Below are 22,607 nucleotides of genomic sequence, written 5' to 3' on the forward strand. Positions count from 1 at the left end.
ACATTTTAAAGCTTTTAAGAGAACAATTAAAGTTTTGAAGACTTGTGTCCCAAGAACAACCTTTTCTGTGTAACTTATATTTCCATGAATAGCTTCCTTTCATTTCAAGGCTTAGTTCATAGTAAGCAGTTGTCATTTGCTTGAGCATGTTCTTAAGCAGTTGTAAAATACGTCCAAACCTCATTTCTCTAGATGAATTTTTCGTAGCTTAGCTGTTCCTGCTGGCTCAAGGATGACCCCTGAGGTCAGATATTCCATATTCCAGTATGCCAGTGACTCCTCCAGCAAACCAAAGAAAGCATGTAGAATAAAAATAGAAGAGTTGCTGGTTAACGTGAACACCACTGAAGACTGAAGATGTCTGTGTAATAGTGAACACAATATTTTGGTAGGTCAGACGAGTACCGGGTTCCAGTGGTCACCTCCATAAAACAGAAGATGGAGACTGGGAATGGAGTGACGATGAAATGGATGAGAAGAGTGAGGAAGGCAAAGCTGCTGTTTCTCAGGAAAAGGTAACTTTGGTTAGTGCCGAGACATTTACACTCTTCAATGTCTTAATGTTAATGGTTAGTATCTCTGGGTATTTAATGTAAAAAGCTGCGTAGCTCACATCTCATTTCATTTGTTTTCCAGTCGCGAAGAGTAAAAGAGGAGGAGAACACAGAGGTAAAAATTGTCTCTATCTTATTTTTTTTTTCTTCCAAGTGTTTGAGTGAAACAATTTCTTTTTCACTTCTGTTGTTAAAAACATGGATTGAGGCAGGAGTGTTGTTCTGCACCTTCCTATGGCAAGTACTTGTGAGGATAGAGCTGTATGCGGTTGGGCCTGTAGCAATTCACTTGAGCACACACTGGATAAAATGGGTAGGAAATTTAAAGTCATGGTATGTTCATGGCCAGGATAATTGGTTAAGATAGGTAACTTGGCTATTTTTAATGAATCTTCGTAACTCGATCACACTAACTGCTGTCTATTTGTCAGAGTAACGATGGCTGTTCAGAGTAGCCAGAAGATCTGCAAATAATTTTTCATTCTTAGGATTTGTATCACGATGTGTAGCTTGTAATTAAAATGCTTCATCCCATATACAGTAAAATAGTTCAGTACTGTGGCATAGTAGATTAATTCAGAGGAATAAAATACCATATTGAATTTCATGGCCCTGTGCTGAGAGTGTGGGAAGCATAACTGCTATAAATAATTGCTTAATAGTATTACTGGCGTACAGCCAAAGTGCTCTTTGAAAAATGTCTATTCCTTGGGTTGGGTGACCCTTGCCACTTCACCTCAAGTTTCAGATTCTCTGATTTTCATTGGTGTCGTAGCAATCTTCTGAAAGACTAACAGCTTCCTGCCAGGTTTGGTCCTGCTAGCTCCTGTGACGACCCTAGTCTTTCCGTTGCAGAACTAGTTTACATAGCACTTCGGCATCTGAAATGTCTTATGTAATTTGAGTACAGAAAAAAACCCAACCTTTCACCACATAGTCTTTTTATGTCTTAGAAATTCATAGTTCTGCAGTTTGTGTCTCAATTTGTAGAGGTAAATCTTTAATTATGAGTTACTTAGTTTATGGAGGAGTTAAAAAAAAAGCCTTTGCTTGAAGGTCTTCTGTTGATTTTTGTTTTCCTAAATGCGTCAGATGTTGACTTGGAACTGAGACTAGTGCAGCCTGTCACTGTTGGTGTCTGCCTGTTGGTCTTTGGGCTGCACATTCTCATATGGTGAAAAAACAGATCAGTTGAAGATGCAGAAATAATAGCAGTAGTAGTTTACAAATGGAAGGAACTTAACGGAAGTAGAAGACAATCTAGTCCCCTTTTAGTGATTAAGTAGTTTTCCATATATTCATTAAATTTTCTAAAATATTTGCTAAAATACACAGATAATAAAATACAGATCTTGTGTAACACTTTTTTAAAAAAAGCATCTTAAAAGTGAAAAACTTGGAAAACCATCAAATGACATTTGTGGTGCAAGTCTTCATTTTTGAGACAATTTGACTAACATTTGAACAGGCTTCTGTGAGTGGTCACAAGTTGGGTATGAAATCGTAGTAGGGAAGAGGACCCTGAGGTACTCTCTAAGTAGGATATGCTTTTGCCTGAGACTTCATATGAATGTTGGTTTGAGGGCTGGGGAGAGCCTCATAGTGTGAAGGAGGAGTGATAGTGTGAAAGATATCAATATTCCTGATTTTTCTCTGTGAAAGACATTCTCTGAGCTGTGATCCTGCTTTGATATGCTACTAGCTCTTTGCAGATGGGTAGATGCAAGACTTCTTTAACAACCAAATCTGTTACACAAAAATAATGTGAGTAGTAGCTTGGTATTCTCACTGTGTGTGTATTATTTAATAGGTCATTGGAGCTTTGATGCAAGGTGGATTAAAAGATTTTACACTCAATGCTTTATGCAGGCCTTATCATTTGTATCTCTGTAATTGAAATATGGCTGTTTTACTGGTATCAGCTATATTTTAGACTGTGTTACTGTAAGTGTTTAAAAGGTTTTTGAGAGTTAGAGGATGTGTAAAATATTCTGTGCTAACTTCAAACTGTTAGCATGGCAAGTATTTCGGGATATTTTTTTCCTTTGGCATCCATTATAAGACTTTTTGCTTTTTTCTTTAATAGCCTCAGCCTGCTGTTAGTGATGAATATAGTGAAGTTCCATGTGCAGTGAATCTTGTCTTAAGATTAAGGTAAGGGATTTTTCTATTTATTTTAGCATTCCTTTTTAGTTGGCTGTATTATTCTTGATCTCCCTCATTACTTTCATAATATTAATGTAAAATAAGTGTTAACTTCTTTAATCTCCCAGTATGACCAGTATGAATAGCGTTTCTCTGACTAATTGCTGTCTTTTAATTGCTTACTGAAACAGTGTAAAATGAAAAGCAGAATATGAATGTGTCTTCAGGCTAAGTGTACCCTTCATTAAGTATTTTCTTTCTTTTTTTTTTCCTTGCAATGCAGGATCACAGTGAGAGATTTTTAATGAGTTTCTTTCACACTTCAGCAGTCAGCCTCTGACAGAAATAAACCATAGCTGTATTACAAGTTGCCTACTCAAAACATTTTTCACTGGCAAGTTTGATCAGCCACTGTGGAGAAGTGACACATATTTTAGAAAATGGATACTAATATGTTGTCTGACTTCAGTTAATACATAGTTAAAGTGAGTCAGAATACCTTTAATTAAAATCAGTTTATAACTAAGATTGGAATTGCTTAATTATGCGGTCTAGCTCTTGGATAAAAGCATTTTTTCATAAAAGGCTTTGATAACTTTTTATGTATTTGCAGCCATTTTCTTTAAATGTCTAACTTAGTTAAAAAACTCACTGCCACTCACTTCAAAACTTGTTTACATCTAGTTTGTATTGACAGGTTTTCTATGAGAGTCTGTAAACTCTTAATCATTGCTGTGGTGAAAAGTTAAATCTTGTGGGTTTTGTATGCTAACAAAATGATAAAAAATCAAATAGAGAAATATTTACAACATAACAACCAGTGTGTTTGAAACAAATAGCAGATTTATGAATAAGTAGCTTCAAAACAGTAACATCAAAACCTGTTAGTAATTGGGCAGAAAAAAAATCTACACAGAATGAGTTCCAATTTCCAAAATCTATTATCTTCCCTTTTCCTTGACTACTTTTCTAGTGACAGCTGCAAAAAATTGTATGGCTGCCAAAGGTTGTTTACTGAAAGGAGGAGTAATAAATTTTATTGTGGGGAGAGAAAAGACTTAGAGATTATTTGGAATCAGTTTAGTTGTCCAATTTACATAACTGCCCAGTTATGCTATCAATATTCTTTTTCATCTCTCTGCTGACAGACAGGTAGATGAAACCATTTGCAAACCAGACCAATTTATACCACTATGTGGATGTACTAGTGAGATGTTCTGGGTATTTGTAAATTACGGTGAAACCTATCAGGTGATTAGCTTCTACCCACTTATTGCGGAGTTGGCATATCCACAGGGCAAATATTTTAGTCCTGCAAGTACAGTGAAATGTCAGGGATTATGCTTTCAGTTTTTTGCAGCTCTTAAGCCAGAAGTGAAGGAAGATTGATCCTAGGAGACTTGAGTTTCCAAGCTCTTATTTGCACAAGGAACTTTAGTTCTTGTTAAGAATCCTCTTAATTCATGGGTGAAAAAAATCCTTCCCCCTCCCCTCCCTAAAAGTAAGTCTGTAGTAATTAGATTAATGTGTTACAATTATGAAAGTTTAGATGGTTATTAGTAGAGAGGGAAGAAACAAGAATTTCAATTTTAGCAACCAGTAAGTTTCCTTTAAACAAAACAAAATAGTCTTGAACAGCAAATACTCTCTGCAGCCTGGGAACACTGTTGGAAGTGTCTTGAAAAATAACAAAAATCTGATGCATAGTTTTGCAGAGTGAATTTTGTTACTTTAAGCTGACCTCCTTCTGGGGGAAGAATGCCCTGGGGTGCAAACCCAGGCCTCATGTGAGCTCTCTCTGCGTCCTGCCTTGTTTGTAGGAGATGGGCTGAGTTATGCCTGTTTGCACTGAGTGTCTGGGTTTCCTTCTGATGGAAACCTGAACATGGGAGTAGGGGCAGAGCGAGCACGTAATCAAGGTGAGCGTGGATTGTTGGGGGTAATATAGGAGTGAGGGGTATGCCAAGCAGCACCCTTTTTGTTGGGACTTTGCGAAGTACGTATCTGAGAACGAGGGCTACAAGCTCCCTATACCAAAACACTTAGGTTTCTTCTGTTACTGGATTACCTGTGGGGAGTTAGCTCATTCGCCAGTCATTGTCAATCATCTGTCAGTATATTCTGCTTTTCATCTTTGACCTTACTGTAGGCACATTAATAGAGGTGCTAGCCTGGCAGTGAGTGGTTGCACCCGAGAGCAGAGGACTCCTCTGTTCTGCATTTTTAGGTCTAGGTCTAGCTGCAGTGAGCAAATTCAGAAAAGCCAACTCTGGACAAACAGTGAGTGTGGTAGCAGTATAGTGTTGCTTTGTGGACATAGGACTAGGCGTCTCCCTCCCCAGCCCCAGGGAGCCTCGATACTTGGACCTCACCAGTCTGATCAACAAAGGCCAGAGTAGGTTTGAAGCTGGCATTTCAGTGAAGTATTGACAAGCTTGTACCACACAAGGTAGTGTGACAGGTTACAGAGATGCTGTCTTGGGAAGGCAGTAGTGTTGAGAATATTAAAGCGTTAGTGCTTGAACTATTGCTGTAATCTGTGTTGCACTTTTATTTGTTTTGTTAGCAGAAAGGCAGTTGTATGGGATCCCTTCATAAAAGTCTGAATCCTGTAGGATAGGATGTAAACCTGGAGGCCCTCGGTCACACATGGTTACACAGGAAGCCGCCCTCTGCATTCCAGTTGTACGGGGCTGTCCTTATGCTGGGACCCTTGCAGGGTGAATGAGCTTACTAGGGCAGCTGTATATGGAGAAAGCCCCTCTTTTGCTCTCTTCTGTTGTAGTTGTCTTGCTGGTAAACATTTTTTTGAGCATTTGAAAGTAAAAATGCTGCTACTTTTGGCATTTGTAGTGAATAAAAGTGGTGTAGATTACCTTGTGTTATGCAGCATTCCCTTAGAATTTTAAGGTGGTAAACATCTAATATCCTCATGGGTTTCTGCATTTATCCACCTCCACTGCAGATTTTAAACTATTCCATTATGTCTTTTGCTGAATTGATCATTAAGTCACACACTTGATAGAGACGTGAGAACATCAGAGGGTTTTTATGGGATTTGTTAAGATGAACCGTAGGTTGTGGACCATATTATTATGGAGCAAGTTAGCTACAGTATGAGGGTAGAAACAATTTCCTGTGATGCTTCATCTACTACTATTATATAGCTTTTAAAGTATGGCTTGATATTCAGATAAACATTGTGAACATTAGGTGCCAGGCTTGAAGACTCAAAGCTCAGTATATCATCCAAAATGTTGGAAGCTTTTTCTTTTAAAATAACTCACTTGAGGCAATCAAATTATATAAACTGCAGTAGCTTGATGAGTTCAGAACACACTGTTTTAGATGCTGAGAATTAGTGTTTAAAAAAACTTGTTCAGTACTGATGTGAGTAAAAATGTAAATGCCATCAAAATACAAGAGGAATGCATTGACTGATGGGGTGAGGACGAGGGGAAGAGAAGTTAACATATAAAGAGAAGGCTCAAGAAGGTCTCATCTCTTCATTGCTTTCATTTTGCTTCCCCAGGGAGGGGCCATGGGGTAACGTGACAGCACAAGGACAGCATCTCAGAGGGGAATGAGCCCTTCCTGTGTGATGGAGGCTGGCTGGGATAGGACCTGAGGGCAGAAGGCATTTCCCCAGGATCTGCAGGCAAGAAAGGATGGTGGAGAGAAAACTCTGATGGCACTTACAGTACTGCTGAGTCTTTGGGTGGGAAACTGCCTTGGTTGCAGGGAGTTTGTGATGGAAGTTGATGCAAACATTTAGAATCATAGAATAGTTTAGGTTGGAAGGCACCTTAAAGATCATCTAATTCAACACCCCCTGCAGTGAGCAGGGGCAGCTTCCACTAACTAGATCACGTTGCTCAGAGCCCTGTCCAACAAGACCTTGAATGTTTCCAGGGATGGGGCGTGTGTTACCTCTCTGGGCAACCTGCTGTGGTGTTTCACCACCCCCCTTGTAAAAAATTTCTCCCTTCCATCTAGTCTAAATCTACCCTCTTTTAGTTTAAAACCATTACCCCCTGTCCTATTGCAACAGCCCCTATTAAAAAGTCTGTCCCCATCTTTTTTATACGTTTCCTTTAAGTATTCAAAGGCCACAATAAGGTCTCCCCGGAGCCTTCTCTTCTCCAGGCTGAACAAGCCCAACTCACTCAGCCTGTCCCCACAGGAGAGGTGCTCCAGCCCTCTGAGCATCTCCATGGCCTCCTCTGGACTCACTCCAACCAGTCAATATCCTTCTGATACTGGGAGCCCCACAGCTGGACACAGCACTCCAGGTGGGGTCTCACGAGAGCAGAGTAGAGGGGGAGAATCCCCTCCCTTGACCTGCTGGTCACGCTGCTCTGGATGCAGTCCAAGTTGGCATTTAGAGCCTGATGGGTAGAAACAATCAGAGGTTTGGGAGTGTGGGCCAGAAAGTTTGTAGTGCCTGAAGATCTGTGACAGTGCAAAGCCTAGGGAGATGAGCAACCTTCAATAGGAGCAGGGAGGGGGGAGTAAGTGCTCCTCTGACTTGGGTTTTTTTTCCTCTTTTACAATGGGACTATGCTACACCAAAACCCATCAAATTTTAGATGACAGTTTTGCATTTTTTTCCTAGTAGTGTGTTCCAAAAAAGGTTAATGGTACCCATAAAAATTAAAAATTATCTTCCCAAAGGAGGGATTCTGGTGGAGGAATGAATGCATTTCGGTATTTCTTTTACTGGACGGTCAGGTTCTGTTATTTTAACCCAAGCAAAGCAGGGTTGAACTCATTCAGATGTTTGAATGCCAAATCAACATCAGTGTCTGTTTAGTGCAAATTCCTTGTTGTGGATGAGAAACACAGCTCACATGCTGAAATAATCTTTAAAGAATCCCATGGAACACTGTACAAGTGCTGGTATTTAACTCTGTTGGCTGGATGGTTTCCAACTTGAGTATCTGATTTTTCTGTCCTTAACTTGTATTTAATACCTTTTTGTTTTAGTAGTTTTCTCAGTGGGATTAACCTGTAAAAATATTTTCTACTGTCAGAGTTGCTTCTTTATTTGGAGAGGACAATTTCCAATTTATTTTCCATCTTTTCCCACTGCTGTGTCTTGGAGGTTGTTGTCCCATAGGTGAAATTAGCAGCAGCGTCTGTTAGGTAATTCCATGTAAAGCTTTTGAAAGGCTCTGGTATTAAATACTTAATACAGACCATTAGGATTTTAAAGCTCGTTTAATTAAGAGGCTGTGCTTAAATTTTGGAATGAACTGAAAATACTGGTTTTCAGTTGTTGCTTGATCTGTTGCCATGGTGTGAAAATCTGACCCAGACTGTCTGAGCAGTCGTTCTGTGGAAACACTGATGCTTCTTTTTCTTCAGCCTCGCAGAGGAAGAGGAGTTTGGGAGAAGGGAGGAAGGAAATCTGTAATCCGAATTTTCTCCTGTGGGGCTGTGCACACTGTCTTGACAGTGGACCCTGGCAGGAACGCTGTGGTTGTCTCTGATTTAGTCCTCCAATACGACTGTTCATGCACCGAGAAAAGGGAGTGGTGAGGAATTACTACTTTTGATTTTAAATGTCCAGTCTAACCGCTAAGTTGTTACAGTTACAGATTTGGGAAGGTCAGTGTCACAGGGTTTGACTATTTAGATTAATAACAGAGATGTCTCGTTTTGAATTAGGAGTCTTGTTAATGGTTAATAGTTAAGAATTGCAAATTATCTGACGCAACCTAAGATGGTTAAATTAGCTCCTATGACAGGAAGATAATTTACTGACGGTAATTTGGAATGTCCCAGGACCTAATTTAATACAGTTCCTGCACACTGGATGAATTAAGCCTGTGGAAGATCAAAAGGGGCAAATGGGAGATTTTTACCTGCTGTACTGGCAAATGGGATACTTCTGCTCTGTTGTTGCCTATCTTCCTGAAAACGGTGTGTGGAGAAAATGCTAAGACAGAATTGTATGCAACGGCACTCTGTGTTATTTACACATAAACGTTTGTGCATGTCTGTATTTCTTACAAAAACATTTCTTTGGCTGGTGGATCACACTTTGAAACTGTGTATTGGTTGATCCTTTCTTGGGAATATATCTTCTGGGGAGCCAGACGATTCAGAATGGCAAGTCCAAGGAGTAATTGTTAAGATTACACAGGCAGTTGTCTGTATTGGGCTACAGCAGGAGAGTTGTTGGACTTAAGTGAAATGTGATTTCGTCTGCATGCCAGAACATAGGTGATAAGGTAGTCTCAGCTGAAGCTCAAGATCTAATCTTCCTGCTTTCATGTATGCCTGGTTTTTTGACCTATTTCTTACCAAATTCGTTACATGTAAAGTTGCAGAAAGTATGTCCTTGGATGGAGGCACCTAGTAGAGCTACTGTCACGTTGTTAATGTTTTAAGTTTGAGGCTTAGGTTTTTTAGGAGAGGGAAAAAAACCCTTATAAGCAAGCAAACCAGTAAAATCTCTTCTGGCTAGAGGTAGAGTGAGCTTGATATTTGGCTCAGGTCCATAACCCAGAGTTCTTGATTCCTTCTTTTTTTTAATTCTTTTTTTTTTTTTTTTTGTATCTTATAAAACTTATATCATAAAATCATAGAATCACAGAATGGTTTGGGTTGGAAGGGACCTTAAAGATCATCTAGTTCCAACCCCCCTGCCATGGGCAGGGACACCTTCCACTACACCAGGTTGCTCAAAGCCTCATCCAGCCTGGCCTTGAAGGCAGCCAGGGATGATGGATGGATTGTTCCAACCTCTGTTGTAAGAAGTGGAGCTGATGTGTATCCTTCCCCAGGGGCAGGTATTTCTCATGATTTTTGCATTTAGAATGGCTTCTGTTCTCCAGTGTGTTTAATGACAAAATCCAAAACCTCCCAGATGTCTGGTAGATTTACAACTGGAAAGTAGCAGAACTTCTCTATAAGCTGGGAATTGATCCAGTAACAAACATCATAAACACAACTGTTTGTAGAATTCTTGAAATTTTGTGTACCTGTGATTACAGTATTGAGTACTGTCCTGTATTTTACTCTGCCATCACCTCTAAGGCACTGCCCTGGGAATCAGGGAGGTGTATGATCATGGTTCCTGATCTGATTTTTTATTTTCACAGCCTGAAGACTTGATTTAAATAACCTGTTTAATCATGATCAAATCATGACTGAAATCAGTAAAGGGGAACCCTTGATTAAGCTATTGATTCTAATCCTGTTTTCTGTTTGGACCTCTATTATTTCCTTCAGAGATTGCTCTTTAAAAATGGTAAATTATGCATTTCTTATTCACTACTTAAGGATGCTTCTCTGCCTTGCTGTATTTATATTGAAAATAAATTAAACATTTATAAATTTATTTTAATTATGACCTAAATAATCCTGGATGCAATTGCTACACCATCACTTATTTAATAGAGAACTGGTGTATTTGTTTATCAAAACAACTTTTGTATGCAAAATTGATAATTATTGAGGCAAGGAATCAATATATTGTTTCTGCTTATTAAATTTAGGTTATCAAGAAGACATGTATGTCTAAATATTTAGATGGCAAGGAATTAGGCATTTAACCTGAATAGCTGTGTTTGTAAATTAAGTAGGCAATTATTTGGGGATGTTGCTGATACTGAAATTTTAAAATCACTGAAACTTTTTTATTCCATTATGACTTTATATTGTGTTATTTACAAAAGAAAGAAGAAGAGGGGGAACAAAAAACCAACAAAGAAACCCAAACACCACCCTCAACCTCTTTTATTTCAAAAGAAATAGTTTAAAGCTTGAAATGACCTCAGTCTTAAAAGTGATTTTATTTGTATTAATGGCATATATGTTAATGGCCAACTGTTAACTGATTTAAATTTTGATAATTCAGAATTTAATTCGGGTTAAATATCTTTACTACTGGTTAAATCTTTACTACTGCTTTAAAAAAAAAAAAACAACCATACAAAACCAACAACAACAGCAAAAAATAAAACCAAAACCAAACTTCTATGCTAATTCAGGAATAATTTTAGGGTAAAATTTAAGGTTAATCTTGCCCTCTCTGCAGCAACAAAACTGATACCTCTGTCTAAATTGTTTCCACCTGCTGATAATGAGAGCTAGGAAGTATGAGCTTCAGAAAAGATGATGCAAGTGAATACTGTTTTTCACTGCCTATGCTGAGAAATTGGTCACTAAGAACTGAGGTAAAAAAAAATATTGTTTGTTCCAGAGTTTGCTGTTTGACTTAGGTGGGAATGAATATAACAATGAAATCGAAAGACTTATAATGTTCTCTTGATTTAGCTTCAGGCATCAGCAGCTGCAGAAAGAGAGAAGACCCTCTTTAAAAGCATGTTTAGGTACAGATACATCTAAAATGTCTCTAGTTCTAACACCTTTATATCAAGGAATGATGACTTGGGGCTGTAAACCAGTAGATGGAGAGGAAGGACTTAATGTTCTTATCTCACTTCTAAAAGGATGAATATGGTTTTGCAGACTTGCCTAGTGGTACTTGCGTGTATCAGGTATTTTTCTTGTGTTTCTTCTATTGTACAGCTTGTGCATTTTCTTAGTTTTACTATCACATCTGATCCATTTTTACTAGACTGAAAGCACCCTAATTTCTCTAATCTTAAGCAACTTGGGACTGGTCTGCTATGGACAGAACTGTTGTAAATCCATTTCATGCTGGAGGAGCTGTTGTCTACCCTGGAGCTGTGGATAGTGATCTTGGCTGATGTAACTGTGACCTTAACAATTCACTTGGTGGCTGCTTTTTGTAATGTACACTTGCCTTTCCTGCCACACAGTAAGTGGCATACAGATGGTAGGTCTTTAAGAGGTAACTGTTGTCTCATTCCAGAGACAGAGGAGGCTGGACATAGATTGGTAAATGACAACTGAACATGGAAGTGTTAGAGAAAGGGTTTTACATAAACATGTGGTGAATCCTCAGGAGGCTAATGCTTCTTTACAGTGAATGCATTCTTCTGTTGTGTTTATGTGATCCCACAGGAGCTTTAAAGTTCTGATTCACAAAATTACTTTAATAAACAGACTTCCTCTATTACTGTCTTGGTTCTGCTGCGTGCAAGGTACCATGACTTCAGAATAAAAAGGGAGGGGAGGGAGCAGAGCAGAAGTGAGCTGTGGTTTTTGCAGGGGGTAGGAGGAGGTTCCTGCTTTCCCTGCCCTATCTGAATGGATAAATTCCCACCGCTGAAGCATAAGAAATCTGCAAGGTAAGAAAAGTAAAGGCACAGAAGGTTTAAATACCAGGTCAAACCTTGAATTTGCGACCAGTGGACACATTCACTTTCAAAGATTCTTCTCCTGTAGCCTCTTTGCAATCCTGAAAGTACCAGTTGCGTTTCGCTGTTTTGTGTATGTTAACTGTGTTCTGTAAATACAGTTGAAACATATTTTTGATTAATCAAAACTGAAATTAGAAATAGGTACTCTTTATCTTCAGTACAGGCTATTTAATAGACAATACTTAAAAAGAGGTACTGCATCACTTATTCAGGATTTTCCTTGAATCATGCTTTATAGCTGGCCACAAAGTGAAGTTGGCCATAAAAAAACCAAAACCCAAAGCAAAATCAAAGAAACAACAGTAAATTATTGCCCACTGAGAAAGTTAACTCCCAGTTGTTTTCATGGACTGGTATTGTCTTCCTCTCTTTTCACTGCTACTGAGACCAGTTTTATCCATGTGTAATACAGGGCATTGGCTGAAAAATACAACACTTATGGAATAAACTAATGCTGTAAAAGCTGGGTCACAAAAGGAACTGTGTCTAACTTGTGCGTTATGCCTTAGGCACGTGAAAGTGAAAAATAGGTGACAAGTTATTGTGAGAAGGAAGATGACCTTTTGAATATGAATAACATTTGGTGTGGCCAAATAACATTTGTCCCTCCAGCATTTGAATAGCAAGGAAAAAAATGGAAGCAAAATTTCTTTAAAAAAACCTACAAACCCTAGACTTTTGTGGTTTTCCCCTAATTATACTTTCGCATTGTACACAAAAAGATCTTGCCCCAGAGATGTAGAATGAAAATTGGATGAGTAGAGCTCTAGGGTGTGTAACCTACCTATCACTCTGATTAGTCCACTCTATTTTGATGTGAGCTTCTGCTTTCTCTGCAGTTTAAATGAGCAAGTCATTTCAATGCTTCTGTGGTTTTAATTACATCAGCAGCTGCAGTGAGGCAGTGCAAATACCATACTGCTTGCCCTTTTTTCTTAAGCTTCGTTGTCTTGATTTTTCTATTCTAAGTTAGTTTGCTTTCATAGTAGTTTCAGTGTAGTTAAAATTTTGGAGGAGAGGAACATCTGTGAGACCTAAACTTTGTATAAGTGTGATGTTTATTTTTGGTGTGTGTTTCTTATTAAAGCACACTGACTTACACTTGGCCAGTGTCACTAGTCCCTGATGGTGGGAGAAATTCTGTTCTGGTGGGAATAGGGCTCGTAGGTGTATGGGAAGAAGAAAGGCTGGTTAGTGAAGGGTGTTATGTGGCACCATGCGTTATACACATGGTGCCATTCTTCATAATGTTTCTATGCTTGTAGTTGAATTCTAATTTATTTCTGGTTCCAGAGAAGAATACATAATCTGCTTTTATCTCTTCCACTAGCCAGACCTATTAGGGTTTGACCGAAATAACCATTGACAAAATTTAAATTTTAGGGAGCACACACTTGATGCAGATTTTAACATGTAGATCAGTTCTGTTCCTGAGTTGCATCTAGTCATTATCTGAAAATTGGATGGAATAAATAAGTGTTCTTCAGACTTTCTTCTAAGAATGCTTTTCTGCTTACAATTTGGTTAATTGGACTGTGGCCGCCCTCAGTGATGGTCAGACCCTGAAAGCGCAGGGAGTGTCCCTTTTACCAGGCAACGTGTTCTTTATAAATGGTGCAGGGGCTCTGGCCTCTTAACCCTGTCCCCACACGGGCAAACCAAAGGCCCGTACCTGGGCAGAGCTTGTGTTTTGTTGATTGTACCAGGCACAGCTTTTGCCTTTTTTTTTTTTTTTGGGTTTGTGTGTTTGTTTGGGTTTTTTTTTAAATGTTTTCACTTACTTCTCCTTGACTGGTGATGTCCTCCACGTTCAACTGGAGCTCAGGAAAAAAAAAGAAGGAGGAGGATACACCTATGTATATGTGTATATCTTCTTACCTCCTTATCTGTATAGCTAGAAGATAGATATATATATATCTTCTTTCATATATATATTCTTAATTTTAATCATGCAGAAATACAGAAAGATAAGTGAAAGAGGAGGTAGAATGTGCCCCAGGCCAGAGTCGCAGCATCTCTGTGTTGGGATCCGATAAAGTAGGTTCACTGCTGAGGAAATGGGCTAATAAGAGTGAATACGCGTTGCTCCAGGAGAGCTCTGTCTTTTGCTGCTTCCACTCATCAGTCCCTAGAAATAGTAGAGAATATTCCTGTACTTGTTAGACTGGATAACCATAATACAGAAAAATGGTATACTAATGAAAAGAATGGTTAGCATCCACTAGAGCAGCGTACTTTTAGGTAGGTTAAGATCACATTTGTAAGTGGACAAGAATGGGGATGATCAAAATTAAGATTTTGGATTGGCTTTCTATTGGAGGGATGGGGAAGGATAATTAAACAGTTGAACTAAAAAGTAGCATCTGATTAAGAAAAGAAATAAAGTTTCGTGGAAGGGGATGTACTTGTGAAATGCCAGCAGAGGTACATCACCATTGATTGAAAGCATGGGTGTCTAGAGTGCCTGTAGTGTAATCTAGGCAATGCTCACTGTCTACATGGCAGAGTGATGGAACAGGTGGTGATGGAGATAAATTTGTGTGTGTGTGTAAAAGTAGTAGCAAAAAAAGAATGAAAATCTGCTGTTTGATACATAACCAAGCTATCCCAGCATGATTTAGACCTTAAGTTTAATTGCAAGGCACCTAATTTTCTTGAATCTCACTTAGATGACAGATATTCTGCATTTAAAGACAGAAATAATGACATTCAATGTCTCCGATTTACAGTTGCATCATTACACAAACATGATTTCCTATCTCAACAATGTAGATCTTTTATCAAGCATGTGGAACATAGTTAATTGGCTATAGCAGGAATTACGCTATCATTAGGTAGTTATTTGAAAGGCTTTGTCTTTAAATGCGAATCTGTGAAATCTCCTTCATGCTTTAGGATTTTTTCGGTAGAAACATGTCCATCTGAACAGCTGCATAACTTGTTTATTGTTTAATCCTAATTTTTATAAATACCAGTATTGTTCTACAAATCATTTCCTTCAAAACAGAGCATCTTTGTTTCATGTCCTAATGACAGGATGGCCTAAATTTATAGGCAGGAAGTTACATGATGAAGTTGGCCCATGCGCTCTTTCTGGTTCTTTGAGGAAGCATTATTCCGTAGAAAATCAGGTCTAGCAATCCTGGTGTGCACATCAAGTGTCCTGATGAAGAGGAAATCATATTGAAGATTTGTAAAATATGCTTTCATAAAGTTTTAAATTCTGAAAGTACCTTGCAAATAAGGTCGCTCCCAAAACATCTTAGCATGGCGTGCTTTGGTGTCATCCTTATTCAAAGCAGTTCCCAGAATTCCTCCTGTTGTAGGTGACTCCATAATGAAAAACAACCTGCAGGAAATTAATAAACTGTAGTGTCTTAAAATGTACAAAAGTATTTAAAATTTACTACTTCTAGAAAGAGAAGTCTGTTTTTATCCATGATAATAATGGTATATTTTTCTGTAATGGCACAGAGCAAGGAGCAAATAAGAGGTATTATGGCAAAAAGGTGAGTTTGCATTTTAAAATAGAAACAACTTTTTCACAAATGCATTAAACTAGGGACCATTAAGAAATGATGAAGAAGATAAAATTATTAATCACAAAGATACTAAGTGCCTTTCTGCAAATTCTATTTCTATTTAGCAGAAATAAAGTCTATGTGTGCTGCTGCATGATAAGAGTGTAATGGATGTAAGTAAAAAGAGAACTCCAATGGAACAAATGAAATGCTGCTTGGAAACTCTGCCTGCAGATAAATCAACAAGTCCAAACAGTTGTCACCAAAGTGTATCAAGGGAACTAGGAAACTAATTTGCAGTAACAGTGACACTAAACTAGAACCAGAGAAGTGTCTGAAGACTGGAGAAGAGCATGAGCAGCTTTTAGGGGAGAACTCGAGTGCATCTGCTATTTTGATGGAATATATAATGGAATAAATAATTTATGGAAATCAATAAATGTCTGGAAGGTAATGGAACCATAAGCAAAAGCACTTACAGGCTTCTAGCAAATTAATCTTGCCAAACTTCCTTTGTTTTGCTTTCCTGAGTACTAGTGTACCATTAAAAGAAAGCAGTAGCTTCCTAAGTTCAAAATAGTTCAGAGTGTAACATTTCCAGATAGCAAAGTTGGATGGCTGAATACATATATATATATATGTTCTAAATATTATATATATGTATATATAGCCTAAATTTTCACCTTCACTTAAATACACAAATTTGACTTAGTAACTTTCTATTTGTGACATTCTCCAATTTGGAGACAAGTTAAAATACACCCCATTTGTATCCTGCTTGAGAAAAGAGTCTGGTCTTTCACATTGCTCTATCAGTCTGTTAGGAAGCTGGTTAATTTTCATGAGAGTTCATAATTACTTAGTGCCTTTTTATATGGTGGATGCTCTACTTACATCTGGTCTTACTTACTTCTGGTCTGTGGAAAGATATAATCTGAGAACCTAATGTATTAGTTTCTATATAGATAACTGTAAGAGTGCAAAATATACAACTTTACTTCTCAGCTGGTTTTAGTGTTTGTGTGTGAAAAGATATGGAGACTGGAACAATTCAGTATAGCTGCTAATAAGAAGCAAAACTTTGTTTTACCTCCGCAAAGGTGTGAGATAAAGTATTCCCTTGATTTGAAGCAGCAAAAGTGTGTGCGAGAAATGAGTATCTAAATCTGAGCTGCATCCCACATTCAGTCAAAACATACCTTATTTAAGGTAAATACCTTAATTTAAGGTAAAACATACCTTATTTAATTAAATTTCTGTGTGACTCCCTTTTTTGGACAGCATCATTTTTCACAAGCTTGTTAGATATAATGCATTTCAGCAAAGCAAAGTAGATTGACAAAAAGGAACTTGGAGATGGGTCATTTGTTGATTATTTATTTAGTTTTAATAGAAAAGCCATCCAGGTTTTGCTGGGGGGGAATAAAGAATTGAGATTCGTACTGATACTCTGTTGAATAAAAACAGGCACTGCAATATTCTGTATAATGGCAGCAGATTTCTCCAACAGGAGTAAATGAGCCCTGTAAATCTGTACCTGGCTAGCTGCAGTATCTGCAGCTTCATATCAGTGATCTGAAGCTCCCACAGTTACTTTATTTAGAATAGAATTTTGGGAACCTGAAACTCCTTAGCTTTGAAGCATTCAGTATATTCTGTAAATGACTACTTTTCATTTTAAGCACTGCATGTGGCATACTTATTTTTCAGGGTTTGCTATCTTGCTTTTGTCTGTGTTGCCAATCATTGTGTTTTTGTATTCCTGCATGTTGCTGTTTTTTGACTTTGTAATATTTTTATAAGTATTTAGCAAGTGATAATAGCTGTAAGTCACAGCTGAGTGTGCCTGCCTATTAGATTTAGTTCTCCCACAGCAAGACTTCATGGCCTGGTACGCTGAAATATGAGCTTGCGTACAGTTTTCTTGCTGAGGAGAAGAATAATGGACCGCGAAACACATTCTGTTGCTATTAGCTTTTCAAGTGAATTGAGCTATTCATTGGAAAAAGAGTGTGCTGTAGCAATTAAGTTCATCCCTATGCTCAGTCAGCTTGCTATTTCCAAAAATGAGATGGACGTCTATTTTGCAAAGAGGCTAATGTTTTATTGATGGTAGAAATTATTAACTAAAACTGGAGCTGGAAATGTGCAAGGAATGGAGGTTTGGAGCACAGTATGATAGTGTAAAAGAATTCTTTAATGTAGGTATTAAGTCCCTTATGACTGTGTCATACGCTGAACTGGTTAAAGCGCTCTTTGTGGCAAACGGGAAGGCAGAAAACATTTGGCTTTCACACTCTGCTGCTTATTTTATGTGTAGATAGGACCTCGCTGCTGAAACAATCGTGGTCAGTGAAAGAAGTTACTCGTTTCAGAACAGATTTATAATCACTTCATCAAATGCTGCTTTTCAGCATTTAACGTTTACTAGATACTTCGTCTCTTAAACGAGCATGTCTGTATAGATGTGATCTCAGAGAGGGAGCTGTAAGTCCAAGTGAGTATTTTGTTACCCTAGGAGAAGAAGGGATAATACAAAGGATTCAGAGTATGTTGAACAAGTAGAGTCAGTATGGCAGAGTGTCTTTCAAAGGTGAAAAGGAAAATATTTATCAGAGGACTTTATTTTATCCTTTAGGTTACCTAAGGCACTTTTCAACTTAAGTATATCTTTCTGCTAGTTTTCCCCCAAATACTGCCATGAATAGGCAGTGGAGTCTCACATGTCTGTGTGCTTTGGGACAGCAGAGTTTTTCAAGTTGAGGAGATTCAGACTACAAAAATGCGATTGTCAATGCCATAGGTATTCTTTGGGTGTAGGAACTGAATAGTTTTCTGTTCTTCATTAAATTTTAATGTATACACCAAATGTTTTTCAGGAACTCCAGGAAAGAACTTAATGACATACGGTTTGAGTTTACTCCAGGTAGAGGTAAGGCTCCTTCAACTGAATTATTATTCTGTTCTTCAAAAAGGTATTTCAGAAATTGATTACTCTTGTGGTTAATACAAATTACCTCTCTGGAATATTTTCTACTGTGCAGAGCTTTATACTGAACTTCACTTGAACAAGAATAGCAGATGTACATAAATTCTAGTGGTAAGGTTGGATAATGTAAGCTGTATGTTAGAAAATTTGATTAACAGTGTACTTTATCAATTTCATGTCTTATTGAAGTGATCTATATGGCATATAAGATCTTGCATAACAATGTTTACAGCTTTGGAATTTCCATTTTCAAATTTGGAAATAGGAGTTGAAATAGTAGGAAATGCAATATAGTTGCCATGAAGGTGTCTGTGGTGATGGTGGTAATATTTGAGTTTCTTTCCCTTTGTAATAAAAGAAGGTCCATTAGCAAGTATGAAGTGCACATCATTTGTCAAATGCTGTCTTCAACTGAAAGCTGAGTTGAATCTCTAGCTTTGGTATCATCACCAGAGAGAAATTCTGGCATTGGAAACTTGAAGCTGTACTGCATGCTTGTAGAACTGTGCTGGCTTTCCAGTGCTAAGAGATGTGAGAACTCTTAAAACTTAATTCTGTTGGAAAACCCCCAAGTATTACTGGGGTAAAATGCACACGAGGCTGATACATTGGGTAAGGAGGTATCATCCATGTTACCTAGCAACCCTTTGAACTATGAACACATTTCATGTTTCTCAGAAGTCAGTATTCACTGTATCTAGAATAGCCTTCAAAGAGCCTCCACCTAAAAATGTATCCAGGTTGGAAGAGATGTTTCTCTTCCTGTAAATCACAGTCGCTTTCATGTGCAGTAGTTCTGTACATGGAGGTACTCTCTGTTGCTTGCCTGCGTATCGTACTGATTTTGGCAATGGCTAATAACGAAAGAGATCTCTTACTTAATTGGGCACAGAGCACCCTGGTTTTGTCATTTGTCAGAAGAGTTATTTAGTCAAAAAGTTGACGATGTGACGTGGTGAAGTATACCAGGCCTGTTCCTAGTAGTCAGTCACTGAGGCAGCCAGAAAGATTACTATGATTCTTGCCTTCAGAGCTCTCCAGAAATTGCTGCTAGGCCAGTTACATCGGTTCTCACCTCTGTGTGTTTCTTGAGGAAATGAAGCAATGGTGTAACTGCTTCACAGCATGCCCTCCATGCAGATATTTGGTATTGAGGCCATATTACACTTGAGATTTAGCTGGAATTTGGGCTTGTTCCTGCTGTTGGCTCCTGCTCTACCTCTAAGCCTTATAAAATGTTTATCCAGGACCAAGTGCTAGTCACAGGGACTTGGGAATTAACCCACTTGGGTACAGCAATTGATGACAAATTGATCCAAAGCTCTGATTTCCTGGGTCACATTATTTTGAGCTTAAAGCTCGAAATAATGAGTGTTCATATAACTTCTTTGCCCCACTGGTAACAAACAAGAAAGCCCATATAGCACGTCTCTCTCTAGATATTCAGAACAGAGGAGGGGATAAAGGAAACGGTGTAGACCACACCGAAGCACAGTTTATTTTCTTGGTTGTGAAGATACTCCCATACTTGTATAGGAGTATGTTGTTAGATAATAAAGGAGAAAGGCTAGTGGCCAGGAGAAGTCTGTAGGGGGTTTGCAATGAAAATCACCTCATGCGATTTGCTGTGTAGAGGCTGATAATTATCTTTTTTTCCTCCTATAAAAGATGATTTTGAATTCAAGCCTGCCTCCATGGGTGTTTCAGAACTAAAATATATTTTTGTTAAATTGCATTGGATGACTGATACTTTTTGTTGTTTTTGTGGGCTCTCACACGTACTCATTTCACCTTTCGAACAGACACAGCAGATGGCGTTTCTCAGGAGCTGTTCTCTGCAGGCCTGGTTGATGGCCACGATGTAGTTATAGGTAAATTACATTTTTGTTTGCAATTACACTCTCATGATAAGTTTGTGTTAAATGGATGTGAAAAATGTTTTGTCTAATGCTAGTTTTCATGAAATCCGTTTTGTCCTAATTTTGCTTTCATGTATGCGTAGTTCAATCAGTAAGCCGATTTTGATACCAGTCCAAGGATTGCTTTGGAAGTCAGAACTCTTCAGTGGTTTGAGAGGGATGATATAATATAGATCTCCTGAAGGATTGTTTACAATTCAGTGATCATTTTTATGTGAACTTAATTTTTTTGTTTTAACAGTAAAATGATTTTTCGGTAGGATTTTGTGAAGTGTGCTTTAGCAGCTCTGAAGTTAGTAAGTATTCTGCTTGGGTTCATGGAAGTAGAAGCAAGCCGGAGCTCAGGATCTGTGGAAGTTGCCCCTAGAGATATTATTTCTGTGGTAAAAAAAATAAGATAATCAGAACAGGGGACATTGTTATCTTCCTAGAAAATTACTTCAGATTTCATGTTTTACTGAAAGACAAGTTCTGTTAAATGTAATTTTACTTTAATTAAAAAAAAAAGGAAAAAAAAAGAAAATAATGGAATGTGTTTGTGATTTGCTTTGGAAAAAATGGCTAAATGTTATATGGGCAAGAAATAAAACAACTTGCATGCAAGCAGATTATTGCAAATTTTAGAAATTCACTGTAACAGCACAGTCCTAAGAAATATTTCAGTCCCTTAGTTTAAAGCAATAGGTCATATAAGAGAGCAGATGGTGCTGAAAATGTAAATCTGCTTACAAAACTAATTTTCTGTGTAAAATGATTTTGCAACCTTGCTCACTCAAAATTAAAAGGTTTAAAATCTTCCTATATAGGAAGAGGAATAGTTAGTATAGAAGAGCTTGGTTAACCTTCTTCACCAGATTCCATTAGCTTCCAGATTGAAAGCAGCTGATAAATTACCTTTCACTTTTCAGCTGAAGCATGCAGAAATTCAGCATCTATAACAGGAATGAAAACGAAGTTCTAAGATAGTGTCATAAAAGTTGTTCCTGTAGTTTCATTTAACGGTTGTTGGAACGTGTAGAGGCTGGGAGAAAAAAGAAAGGTGAAAATACCTGTGCCTATGTAGAACTCAACAATTTGTTGGTGTAACAGCATCTGAAAGGACCCTTGAATAGGAGTCAGCAAAAGCTGTTGTGGATAGTACAGCCATGGCATATGCGAGCTGAAGCTGTTAGTAGGGACCGGGACCAGCTGACGTGTAATTTTTATAGAATTTGCTGCTAAGCATTAACATGCTTCACCTTTTGAGTCTTGCTGGATTTGCTTCACTTAACAGAGGCTTCCCAGGAAGATTTCCATTCTGATAAGCAATAAGTTCAGCAGAGAAGCAGAAATCCCATCTTGCCTGTTCAGATCTGGCTACGACTGACTGGTTTCTGTTCTTATTGACAGTAGCATCATTTCACAGGAGGTCCCTAGATCAAGGGAACCAGTGTGGAGAATTTAGTTTAAAAACAGACTAGGGTTGGCATTTGCAGAGGGGATTGAGTATTGAAGCTTACATGTAGGCATTGGTGTCTGGCTGAGGAGGTGTTTTTGTGCAGTACCAAAATAGCTGTGTTAAATCATATGAAAGATCTGGAATATTTTCAAAAGACACTTTGAGATGAAATATGTCTCTGTGTGTATATGCAGTGGATGTATATTAGCTAGTAAACATTCATCTAGTAATGCTTTATTATAGTTTTGATACCATAAAAGAAACTCAAATTATGTCAACAGTCCTGTTGAAAATCACATAGTTGCAATCCTACTTCACTGGTGTATACAATGGCATATAATTTCAACAAAGCCTTAGGCTATAGTTAATTTTCTAGAGGCCTTGCTTAAATTTCAGGACCTACAGGTGTATTTAGAGTTATTAAATTGCTGTTTATATATATATATATGTATGTATAAATGCTTACCTTCCTGAATAGTGTTTAAATAAAAGCCTTGATATCCTTGCCATCAAGTAAAGTGCAGTTGCACTTCACTATATTAATGTACCTTTATTTTAGGTATTTTTGTCAAACCATATCTGTGAATACCTTCAGCATCATGGAAGGTGCACCTTCACTTTTAAATACACCAGACATTGGCTACTGGTAGATGGATATCTGTCTTTGGTCTTGGAACCAGACCCATTCATCCACTTAGTAACCAGAGGAACATCTTTTTGTCAGTCAGAACAAAAGCTTCCT

The 22,607-nt window shown here is 38.0% G+C and overlaps 1 protein-coding gene across 1 annotated transcript in view; it reads left to right on the top strand.

Moving 5' to 3' along the window:
- Positions 1–392: 392 nt before the first annotated feature.
- The window catches only part of LOC104506657 (STE20/SPS1-related proline-alanine-rich protein kinase-like), a gene marked incomplete at its 5' end in the record, with an annotated part of 37,622 nt that continues 15,407 nt past the window's right edge, over positions 393–22,607 (top strand). The window contains 5 exons of the mRNA XM_010147681.1: positions 393–515; positions 637–669; positions 2,641–2,708; positions 18,399–18,451; positions 20,311–20,379. Coding sequence (XP_010145983.1) covers positions 393–515; positions 637–669; positions 2,641–2,708; positions 18,399–18,451; positions 20,311–20,379 — 346 coding nt within the window. The remainder of the gene's footprint in view (positions 516–636; positions 670–2,640; positions 2,709–18,398; positions 18,452–20,310; positions 20,380–22,607) is intronic.

This window comes from Eurypyga helias, unplaced genomic scaffold, assembly GCF_000690775.1.
Source record: "Eurypyga helias isolate BGI_N326 unplaced genomic scaffold, ASM69077v1 scaffold15862, whole genome shotgun sequence".
Taxonomy (NCBI): domain Eukaryota; kingdom Metazoa; phylum Chordata; class Aves; order Eurypygiformes; family Eurypygidae; genus Eurypyga; species Eurypyga helias.